Source organism: Brienomyrus brachyistius, chromosome 14 (genome assembly GCF_023856365.1).
Source record: "Brienomyrus brachyistius isolate T26 chromosome 14, BBRACH_0.4, whole genome shotgun sequence".
Classification (NCBI taxonomy): Eukaryota; Metazoa; Chordata; class Actinopteri; order Osteoglossiformes; family Mormyridae; genus Brienomyrus; species Brienomyrus brachyistius.
Window position 1 is genome coordinate 10,771,803 of NC_064546.1, and position 12,139 is coordinate 10,783,941.

General features: G+C 42.9%; 1 protein-coding gene across 5 annotated transcripts in view; it reads right to left on the reverse strand.

The window, feature by feature from the left end:
• greb1 (growth regulating estrogen receptor binding 1) overlaps positions 1-11,371 on the reverse strand; it is a 30,377-nt gene extending 19,006 nt beyond the window's left edge. For 3 of the 5 annotated variants that reach the window (XM_048975480.1, XM_048975482.1, XM_048975479.1), the window contains exons 1-8: positions 11,214-11,371; positions 5,638-5,797; positions 4,811-4,918; positions 3,912-4,088; positions 2,864-3,046; positions 1,564-1,686; positions 827-967; positions 86-196 (exon numbers count right to left, since the gene is read on the reverse strand). In XM_048975480.1, coding sequence (XP_048831437.1) covers positions 86-196; positions 827-967; positions 1,564-1,686; positions 2,864-3,046; positions 3,912-4,088; positions 4,811-4,918; positions 5,638-5,794 — 1,000 coding nt within the window. In that variant the 5' untranslated portion in view covers positions 5,795-5,797; positions 11,214-11,371. The remainder of the gene's footprint in view (positions 1-85; positions 197-826; positions 968-1,563; positions 1,687-2,863; positions 3,047-3,911; positions 4,089-4,810; positions 4,919-5,637; positions 5,798-11,213) is intronic. The other 2 variants (XM_048975483.1, XM_048975481.1) reach the window with 1 other exon arrangement.
• Between the last annotated feature and the right edge of the window lie 768 nt (positions 11,372-12,139).

The window sequence follows — 12,139 nt, forward strand, 5'->3', positions numbered from 1 at the left end:
CATTCAGCATATGTAACCCCCCCCCTCCCCATTTTCAATCCCGTGACCTCATACCCCTCATGTGAGCCACATCCCCGCATTTTACCTGTTCTAGTGCCATTGGCTGTTACAGGATTCGTCCTGGCAGCAGGCTCGACAGCGGGGGGCAACTCCGGTGACCAGCCCTTGTGTCTCTTTTTCGGGGGTCCCACATTTGCTAACGTGCGTTAAGAGCAATAAAACAGAAGTTACTATGGCAGCAGAAGCAAAATTAAAGCCCGAATTAAAAGCAAATGAAAGGCACACTTTTAAAAAAATCACTGACAGTTGCATATAAGTGAGAGGAGGTTTTACGTAAAAATAACGGATATGTTCTGTGAAGAAAAATAAAAATGTAAATCCCGGTATGTGTCTGTGCCAGCGAGGGACCACCTGAGGGTGGCGGGTGAAAAAATTAACATGAATGAAAGACAGAGATGGCAGGAAGGAAACGTTTGGTTTTTCAACGAAACAAAAAGGGGCACTTAGAGTGGGATTTTATTGGTCTGGCTGTCTGGAGGGAAAGGGCTTTATAGCCCAAAGGGTCATAAAAGGAAAGACGGCATGACAAAAGGCAAGAAGAAAACCCCTCCAGACAATACTGAAGACTCTTCAGAAAGACATGGGGCAGTTAAAGTCACCCCAGACGCCCGGGAAGGTGTCAAGTCTGGGGGGTGAGCGTCGCCCGTTTACACGCCATTCTCATGAATACGACCCCGTGAATTTCAAAAGCAGTTCTATCGCCGAGCAGCAGGGGGCAGCGCTGCCCAGGGGTGAGATGAAGAAGAGCTCGGGACGTGGCGCACACCTGCGGCGGAAGGTTTTCCCGGGCCGTGGGCGGCCGACTGATGCAATGACTGCTGGGAGAGTGGACAGTCTCTGCCATTAGTCAGGGGAGTGGAAGCTCCGTGAGTATAACCAGGGACTGCCGCGTCTGATTGGACAGCGACTGAAGGATCGCAGACAGGAAATGACACGTTCAATTAGTGCCAACAGTGTCAAACAACTTAAAAAAAAACACAGTGGAAGAAATTGGTTACACGCAGAGGCTGGACTGACAAAAACATCAAACACGAAACAGTTAAATTGCACTTTCTCTGATCTGTATGAATGCGCGACCTAACGTTTAAAATATCACATTTTGGTCAACACTGACAAACTAATATAACTACTAGTAATTACAGAGAAAACTGGTGGCGTAATAAAATAAGTATGCTTGAAAAGGCTACAAGAAAAAAAAACATTTGATTATTAATTACCAGTCATCACTGATTGCTACTCCCAGCTCATTGTAAACCAGGCTGGGGGTGGCTTTAGGCTGTGCTTGTTACTATGCTGCATACGTAGCCCAAAAATAGAGGGTTGACAAATCGGCCAAACGAGCTGCATTTGTGTTTGAAAGAGAGCATGCTGGGAAGGTGGATGACTGCACCTCCACTCAGATGTCACACTTATAACTCGGAGTAAAAGACAAGAAAATCCATGCAAGAGTTAGATGGCATCACCATGTGCGTTTCTAATGCGCTGCCCCACCCGTGCGATTACCTGCTCCTGGGGCATGGTGACCAGTAGCTGGCAGCATCTCTGTGGCAACGGGGGTGGGCAAGAGCTCCTCGGAGGTCATCTGACTCAGACTGGCATTAGGAGCTGCCTGCTTCACTCGACCGTCTGGGGAAGAAAAAGTCTAACATTTAAACAGTCAAAGAAATACTACATAAAGAAAAATGATTATAATGATCATCGTGTTATTTATTCGATGCTCATCTCCCCACAGCGAAAATGGCAATAAATATAAATTTTGCTCTAGGCATACTTAGTGGAAGTGATCTCTGTGTAGATGGATAGAATAATGATCTTCATAGAAATTCTAAGGCATGTACAACGGATCTACAGTGACCCCCCCAGACAGTGCAGGTGTGTGTGTGTGTGTGTGGGGGGGGGGGGGGTTTGCAGTTGCCTGATGAGGGGGGGCTGGGATTGCGGGTGAAAGAAGGTCAGATCGTCCAAGGGTACGTTTTAGACCTCCAACTACACTAACGACTGGAGTATTTATGAGGGTCTCAAAGAGGTCCTGCTCTGTCATGCCAGAGTGAACATAACATCCATTAATCACACGCTGCTAAGAAGCAGCAGGAACGAAGCTGCACGGCACAGCGGTGTTGTTGAATTTGAGTGGATGTTACTCAAGGGTTAATGCATGAGAGGGTGGTTCTGTGCTTGGACCCATTGACCTGCGTACGCCATGGTCACTACACGTTTGTAACCTAAAAACATTATTCTGATATCTGCGAACTGAAAACCCATTTAATAAAAGAACTACTTTCTTCTGTTAATGATTAAGTATTTCCATTAGTAGTTCCTGTTAATTGAAAATTTAATTCTAGTCATGTAATTTTAATTTACATTAGTTAGAATTATAGACGAGGAAATCACACAGATATACTACTGCAATCCACATGGCTTGCACTGCCTGTGCAAGTTACAGAAAATCAATCAACACCCTTTTGACCAATCAGATTGAGAATTCAACAGCGTCATGGTATAATCCCATAATCATCCATCCATCCATCCATCCATCCATCCATCCATCTTCTGTAACCACTTGTTCTATTCAAGGTTGCGGGGGACCAGAGTTTAGCCCAGAGGGTATGGGCGGAAGGCAGGTTAATCCACAATAATTTTTTTTTATATATTCATTAAAGTTTCTCTTCATTAAATACAATGCATCACACACAGCCTAGGTTATTCCTTTAGCATCCATTGTTTCAGGGCCTTAAAGCAGCCGCTTTCCCTCTGTAAGCCTAACCCTCCCTGCCCGCTATGACACCACGGCACAGTCTCCTACCAGTGCCCTTCCAGCAGATGAGCGGCCCCTTCACTAGCGCCCCCTGGCCGTTCCGGAAGAGGCAGTACTTTAAGTGCTTCTGCTTCTTGGGCTGCGAGGTGAGCTTCAGGTTGATGTGGTTGGAGAATTCGGTGAAGTACCGGAAGCCTTTCTCGCCGCACCCCACGCAGTTACCCGAAAACCCTGAAAGCATCAAGGAAGAAGGCCTTGGAAAATGCCGGAAATCTGCAGCCTGAGCCAGCTATAACCATGGGACGCTTACTGGCCCAGAGCATAAAGCAGTAGGATCTATGGCTTATTTACCTGATTTACAGCAAATCCATGTTTCATGGGTAGACTTCAGGGACTACTGAATAACAATGAGCCACTGCGGTTCTTTATTCCAAGACATATGCCAGGATTTTCCTGACCTAGACCCTCACAGCGCGATCAGTGTTGCACGCCGTCTCTTAAGACCTGGCCTGTCGATGCGCACTGTTTCCATAGTCACCGTGATGAAGGCTTCAGGCGGCTAGACATCGAACTGCAGACTTAAGTGTGTGTGTGTGTGACAGACAAGGGTCTAGGGCAGCATGACTGGGTCACGCTAACCTTGCTCGCCTTATCCAGATGGGGTGGGGGGGGGTGGGCAGGGGTTTGCCAAATGCTGTTTCTCACTGGGTAGTACTCAAAATTAGTCATCTCAAACTATTTCTCCCAATGGCTTTCTTGCCCATATGTAATTGTCACATACTCGGTCTCATTATAATTCAATCTCTTTACTATTTACTATATTATTTATGCCATATTTATATTGCATTGGATTTGAAAGTAATTAACGTAATCACGTTGTGTGTCACACAATGATAATTGTACATTTTAGCCCTATTTTAAACAGGTTTTAAACAGCTACACTTACAAGCAGGACACCTTAATAAAAGATGACTAGGTCTAAAAACTTCACTTTCACATTCAGGATTTAGTGACTGATGATTTAAGGAAAGTTGCCGCTATCAGGAACACAGATTCTTGCCAGTGAGACAGAAGCTCGGCCGCTGGTATTCCTTACCTAAAAGTGCATTGCGTCCGGTCTCATCGGGAAGAAAGCGGCCGTCCACAGCACACACGAGGACGTGGTCCGGCAAGCTGGGAGACTTGGCTCCCACAAGCAGGAATCCCGGTGGGACCTCTAGGGAGTCGTTGGCAATCGATGCCAGGCGTAAGTCTTTCCCTGACCGACAGAATCCTGAAGCAAAGAAAGATACAAATAACGTCATGGCAATTTCAGTGAGAAACGAAACAATCCCATTATGCTACAGGTAAGTGAAACTTAATCCATCTATTCAACACAACGCTAATCCAGTAGCCTATCCCAGGAAGCAGAGGACACACGGACAGGGATGCCATAGAAGGGATTCCGCCTCATTGCTGGGCACATTCCACATGCTGCGGGCAATTTCCAAAACTCAGTCAGTCCATTTGTTGACGTTTTTGAGATAAGGCTGCCAATGACCAAAAGTCATGCTTCCTCATCATATCTTACGATACAGCGAATCAAACCCAGTCCTCCGACGAAGGTCTTTCGTTAAATTTCGAAAGGTCCACCGGAATTTTCTCACGAACATATCTTGTGGCCGGAGTGAGTTTTGGAAATTCCCTCTTCAATCAGGCTAAGTACAGTAGGAAATCGGAGGATATTCAAAAACGGGAAGAGCATGCGGGCTGCAAAGGAGGGGTAGGATTATAGCAGTTTATAAAAATAAAATAAAAAAGAGAAAATGCACAAATAAGAGCAGGTTTCACAACAGGTAACTGAAGACCACAAAAAAAAACAATGTCACTGGTGCTGAGTCTATTTCCCCTGATGTCATGATGAGAATGTAAGTCAGCTGTCATTTACTACCTAAAGTCAAGCACCAAAAACAATGCTACATTCATCAAATGGGGAGCAGGGGGAGTCTGACTTACCATCGGTGGTGCAGGAGCCCTCTGGTGGGGGCTTCATCTGGTAAGGGATGGGGGGACTGTTGGACTCTGAACTCTCTTCCTCCTCTTCCTCATTGTCTGGTCTTCCTGCTGAAAAGGGGCATGATCAGCACCAATTCCTGGAGAGTCAGTACAGGTCCAAGGCATAGAACTCAGCACACGCCTGTTATACAGACTTCTGAACACCTCTGCAGTGCCACTCAGATGACATGGTCATGGCATACGTCATAGTCAATTCAAGTGTCAGGTCAAGTGGGACTTTACATGTCACACCATCCATGTACAGTAACAGCATGCAGTGATACAAAATAACATTCCCCGAGACCACAGTGCTACATAAACACATAAATTCAGAGACAGACAGGACAAGTGCAAAAAGAAAAAAACAAAACATATTAACGCGCTACGCAAAAGTAAATGATGTGTTTAGAAGAGGCAGTGATGGACGCAGCACTGCTGCATGTGGGCACTGGAGCATCCTGCGGTCGCATGCCTAATTCGACGGCAATGGAATCGCAATCGGAGCAAAATCTGGCTGCAACTAGAGAAGAACTGAAATGCTTTGCATGAAATGCTATCAGTTCTCTGCAATTGTATCCCAGCTATCAAATTATACTGCATAATGGGTTGCCCTCTTTGCTAAATGCACAGCATTTTGGTAACAGAATTGCCTCTGCTGTATACCTGCCCATGTAGCACCACAAGCATTCGGTCGAAACGATGTAGCACAAGAATACTGTAATAATATATAATGCTTCTCTGCAGCTCAAAATTGTTAGCTGACTCCTGCCAATTTAAAAGAACCCAACCTTCTTGGTTTGAAGCATGATGTTCTGCTTCCAGATACAGCTGGGAGAAGACGGGTCGAGGGACGACGTTGTTGGAGCGGAGGGACGCCTCGATGGAGTTGTGCAGCACCTCCTCAAAACGCGTGGTCCGCAGCTGCCCGGCGTAAGAGTTGCCCATATTCTTCAGATAAAACAACGAGACAAAGACGATCAGCACCCAGGAGGCCAGCACTGCACTGTCATGGATGCGGAGTCCCTGGAACATCAAACTGCAAACTCCAGAAAGCTTCTCCCTTGAGTGGAGAGCAAAATAGTGAGGAGGGAGGGAAAGAGGGAGAGGCAAAAGTGAGGGAGAGAGAGAGAGAGAGAGAGAGAGAGAGAGAGAGAGAGAGAGAGAGAGCCCATGGCTAATCGAGAGGAGGGAAGAGGCCAGAAAAGCCAAAGACCTGCATTTTCGCAGACCTCCATCCGAAAACAGGACTCCTATAAACAGCTGACTCCTATAAACAGCTGACTCCTATAAACAGCTGACTCCTATAAACAGTAACCAGCACTTTCCATTAACTTTCCATTAACATTAATTACACTGATGAATACATAATGTGAACGATGATTTAAAAAACACATAATGCTAAAGACCAAACAATATCCCTGCTTTTTAAAGACTTAATTATCTTACCTTATCGTTGTTCCTTTAATTATTGATATGAACCTCAAAGCATCACTAGGGAATCACAGACACTGAGTTCCGTTGTAACTTTTTACAATGACAACAAAGGCATTCTAATGTAATTCCAATTTCTACCTTACAGTTTTTACTTTATATATATGCTTTTAGAAGAAACCCAGGACTACAGATGAAAACTAGCCTTTTGGCTAACTGACATATTTAGAGTGACGATCTTCATATGCACTGTCCCTGTCAAATAAACCAACTATACAACAAACAGAAACACAAACAAAACAATCAAACAAACAAACAGTCATCTTCAGTCCAATGCTTATTATAAGAAGTTCCTAAATTGTGTGTTGAAACTCACCTCTCACTTCCTGAAACAAACAGTTAAACAAACGGATTCCCTGAAACAAACAAACCAGTTCAAGCTGCAGAAGGCAAGTTAAGAGGCTAAATGTTCTGCCGTCTATTGGTAAATAACACCAAGTGCCAATCACACACAGTATTTCATACCAAAAGGTCACATTTTCTGTCCTCTCTGGGTTTGTTGTTCAAATTTCTGTTTGTTTACATTTGTTTGAATGTGATGTCACTTATATTTTATGTGATCATATGAAGTTTACAAGCCTGTTTAACTCCTGTCTTCTTGCACATGATGCTAGACCTTAACAACAAGCTTGCCGCTGCCTTGTATTCCACTACTGCTAAGAAATTAAATCAGCAACAATCACAAGAAAACCCACCCATCCAAAATCTGTGAATTTTGCCTGAAACCTTTTCCCACAAAACACCACAAAATATGAAATGTGTTCATTATGCAAATTTGTCTATGAGTCACAAAGCTAGAAATTTGAAAAACGGATTTTATTTAGCTACTTCTCTTATCCGGTGTAGATATCTTTCTCTCCCCATCATTACACCAGAGACAAAAGCAGTTTTAGGACTTGAACCTGTTACCATGTAGCCTCAGGACAAACAAGAATTAGTCTAGACTGACCAAAGCAAGAGACAGATTCCAGGCAAAGGAATATTGCACCGGACGATGTTGACACATTGATCATAACACATGCCAAATTAATTGAATGACTATTTCATAGTTGTGTCATAAATTAAATTGTGCAGAAAGTAGTATCTAGTGAGCCTGAATTATATACACTTATACAGGCTATATAAATTTAGCAGATTATTTTTAAAAATCCATTGGAGTGCAAGAATGTAGGTTTGGTTTCACCACTGGAAGGGATCAAGTCAGCCCCAAACTCTCCCCCCCAAACACACACAATTCTCCCACAATATTGGTTCTTACATGGTCCCTATCATCCATACCCAAATCTACACACCTTGGTCTTGCGCAATACAAAAGCCTCTAAATTTTCTTTCTCATTCTCTTCAACTACAAACACTTCAACTCTTCAACCTCAAAACGCGTTTCTCTCTCTGTGCTTCTAGACAAGTTCGCCCGGCTCCGTTGCAACCCATTAGACAAGCTCTACTTTCTTAAGATCTTCAGTATCCCGTTTAAGTGGCTCTCCGGCAGCCAAATGAACAACTTGTTTGGGGCAGGACTGCTCTCCTTAATTCCCCACTTTTTAATGGTCATCTAAACTCGGGGTGGTGTTGGGGGGGGGGGGGGGGGTGAGAAAAAACACCAAACAATGGCCGGGGGGAGCCAGACGAGACACTGGGACGTGCTCTGGCAGGATCTTCAGATGTGTGTGACGAGCAGGTGGCAGAGGTTCTTTTATCTGGCCCGGCTCTCTGGAGGGATCTCTTCCTATTGTGTCTGTTTATGACCCCAGACCACAATGGCTCCCCGTCCCACTGATCCCTCCCCCCCCACACACACACACACACACACACCACCACCACCTCCACCAGCCATCCACCCAACACCAGGCTGCACAAGCAGGAAATACTCCCCCAGCCCATAAAACCCCTCCTTCCTTTGCATCATAATAACCTACAACGCCAAGTGCTTCCTTCTTTAAGAAGTTACCATTAAAGTCAATAAAAAATTAATGCATATGAAAGCAGTACTAGAAATATGAGGGAGAAGGATAAAAATCAAAGGCGACATTTATCAGGATCAAAATCAGAATCTTGACTGTTGCACGATGTAAGTGGAAATTTTTGTTGGTGCAGCTTGCTATGTTACGGAAGGGACAATAGACATTGAACAATTAAAGACACAAAATACACAAACAGAAAGGTGTAAATGTACCAACACCCCCCTTTTGGCACGCCAACAAAAAGGCAGTTATAGAACAATTCAAATTATTAAGGAATATATAATTCATAAACATAACCGACTGGTAAAATGCATTGGCCTCAAGGCTTTTTCAAGCTGTGAGCTAATTGCTAATGAAAAAGGCAGCGCTGGAAGTACGAGCAAAGTGCGAAAGTCCCGTCTAGGGCGAAACCAGACCTTTGAAAATCCACCAGCAGGGTTCCACTCTTTCTAGCCAAAAAAAAAAAAAAACTGTTACTTTCACTGTCCCACTTGAAGGAGAGAAGGATCAGGAGGCTGTAAAAAGCCCAGGGGAGGTGTGTGGGGTTGTGGGGTCTTTGGAATTAGACGCACAATAAAAAAAGTAAGCGGCCATTCTGGAAGCGGGGGGGGGGGGGCATGGCGAGGTAGGGCCCTTGTTTTCAGACTGTGTCCTCAGCCTCTTTGCACAGACCATTCCAGAGCAGCAGGGCAAAGGACAAGCCGAGATAACAATGTTTGGCCAGTGCTTTGATGTGCCCCCTTCCCCCCTCCCCAGAAAAACAGAGACAAAGGGGCTCTGAGGGGATGGGCAGATACCCCGGGCCAATTCTTCCCATCACCTTTTGACATACTTCAGGCCTCTGCCCCCTGACCTCCGCCCTCTGACACAAAGATCTCATTTCAGGGATGACCAGTTGCATTCAGCCTTATATTTTGTAGCACTGGGCCCCTTTTAGCTAGGTGTGGGGTTTTTTTTTTTTACTAAAACTGAACAGCTGCTTTGCAAAGCTATATCGCCTCCTGCATGTAAACTGGGCCTGTCCTTCAAGCGTGTTTTATAACATATGTAACCATTTTGACTCTATTTGGGGGAATTTAAATCCTATTCAAAATGGAACCTGCCTGTATGAGGCAGGACATTATAACCAGGCCGGGTTCTTCGAAAGCCTTCAGCAGCCTCAAAACTGAGCAACCACCAGACATGTATCTCAGTCGGGATTTTTAGTTTCTCGACCTGAACTATCCACCTCTGCTTAAAGGGGAGCAAAAGAAGATGTGTGGTCTGGCACCAGTGGTCTGGCCATTCATCCAATAGCCGACTTGGAGCCTTTGACCAGCTGCTTCACTGCTAATGTAATAGCTTAATCGAAAGTCAAACTTTACCCAAATTTGAATCAACACATTAAAAGTCGCCTCAAGGCTTTTTTTCCATGTTTTGCAACTGAATGTTTCCTTTTGCTCACGGAAAGTCATCTTTACAAACAACCACTGACAAACATCACCATTCAAGACAGCAATGAAACGAATTGCTGATATTTCAGTAGACAGCATAGCGATTCAGGTGGATATCAGTATCCACATCCTTCTCTTGTTAAAATACTTCATGGCGTCATAGAACTTTACCACCAGCACAACGCTGACCTTGCAAGGAACCCAAAAGATAATTTTGTCTAGCTTTGTTTAGTCTAGGTGGAGAAAGATCCGCGAGAATGAACACATAACCCCAAAACTAAAGAAAACATTAAATAATTGTCATTTTAAAGTATATTTGGCAAAATCTACATTTTAAAGATATTAAATAGAACCAGTGTTAGAACAATTTAACGGAAGATCAAACATAAAAAAGAAACTTATTTGGACAAGTAAGGTGATTCCATTTCGCATAGAGGCTACCGACGTAAGATCACTCCATTCGGATATAACCGCATTCATACCTTAAAACACACGAAAATAGGAGCCGATTAAGCTATTACGTTTCTTTTAAAAATATAAATAGCCCTTCAGAATTACTAAATGGCTGATCTGTCAGAATTACGATTTAGCCTAAAGCAGCGCTGCTTTACCGTTGCGATACCCATGCCTTTTGTTGCAAGTTTTATTTTTTCTATCTTTTTGGTAATAAGAGCGGCACATGAAAAGATTGGATTATCTGTCATTGCAAATTCTCAATGCACTGCAACTACGCCACCCATCTTGTTAACGGATAGTCACAATATTATGCAAAAGAACAGTTTTCAACTTTTGCAAGTACTCACGTTTGGGTACACCTTAGAATAGTTATCAATAAGCTACATCGAATTTCTGTATTAATATAAGGTTATTAGGTACAGCAAGATGGCTGCCAGACGTCAATCAAATTCTGTACAAGCAGGTATTGTAAGATTTCGCTTAATTTCAGTTATATTTATCAGTTTCATGTGGTATCGTTGTTTCACTTTGATGATGCGATTATCCCTTTTATGCATTTATTTATGCGTGCAACTTTGTAATATTTACGATGCCGGAGCACGCACAAAGAAAAAAGGAATAAGTAAAAATTGCGGAAATAATACCATAATAAGAATTATGCGGAACTTTAACAGACTCTGAACTCTAAAACAGAGAAGTCTTCCCGCTAAATATAGACTTTTTCCTGGGAACGATGCAAGAACTGCAAATAATTCACTCTTTCCCTCGTAATCCTAATTTACATTTAAAGATTTATGACTTGCATCCCAATTCACACAACATAAGATATACTTTTTAGGAGAAAATTCACAAGTGGTGTTTAATATCTTTTCAGCTGACAGCTGTATCATAATACAGCAGACGGAACAGAATCACATGCTTAGCGGTAGATCGCTTTGCCTTACAAAGATAGAAGATCCGTTTTTTTATGTACCGCAACAACGTTTTAGTAAATCAAAACAAAAATAAATACTTTCATCTTACCTCTGTAGGCTACCAAGTGCGGACTCCACAAAAATATCCTAAGGTGAATTCTCTGGGGTGGATAAAACATTTAATGATCTCTGATATATGCCTTGCCAATTCCTGCAGGTTTCACTGATCTACCAGCAAGCGGCAACTAATAAACCGTGCGTGGCGTTTAGTCCTATGTGATTCCTTGGGGTAATTACTTGACCCCCTAGTCTGAGCCACAAGTGGTATAATCTAAGTTGAAAGGCCCCTACACATCGGGAGAAACCAAGTTGATACAGGTGAACCGGCACTGATTTCGCGACCAAGTGTCATAAGCATCTCTATGTGCTTGCTGAAATACCTGAATTTCTTCACTAAATAAAAGACACCATATAAATACTTGCACGGATTACACACAGATATTAAACGTAAAATTTTGTCATAGTATATATTTAATGCTGCAGTACATGCAGTTTAACATTCATCTATTACAAGTAAATTTGTTATCAAGGATAAAAATTAAAAAAAAGTTTTCATTGAAAGTTGCCACTGCACTGGACGTACGCTTCGCTTATACTATCTATATAACGCACGCATTTGTTGGTCTCAAATCTGAAGAATAAAATGGAGCAATGTCTCCCCCTAATGTATATTTATGGTATTTTTGATTTTATTCAAGTGTAAGGAACGTGATTTGTACGGATGATTGACGGATATTCCTACAAACATATTCATCCAAGTAAATTCCATACGAGTATCTCCTTCAAAATATTTGTAATCTAATATTCGATCTAAAAAGGTAAGTTTCTATGCTGGACAATAAGAAAAAGTTTGAGAAACGCAGACTTACAACAGGAATTCAGTATGCACAATTCTTACAAAAATTGAACTAGCAAATATTTCCTTCTATGTGTGTTCCCTTGTTTAATCCAAACGCACAGTGACACTTCAACAAT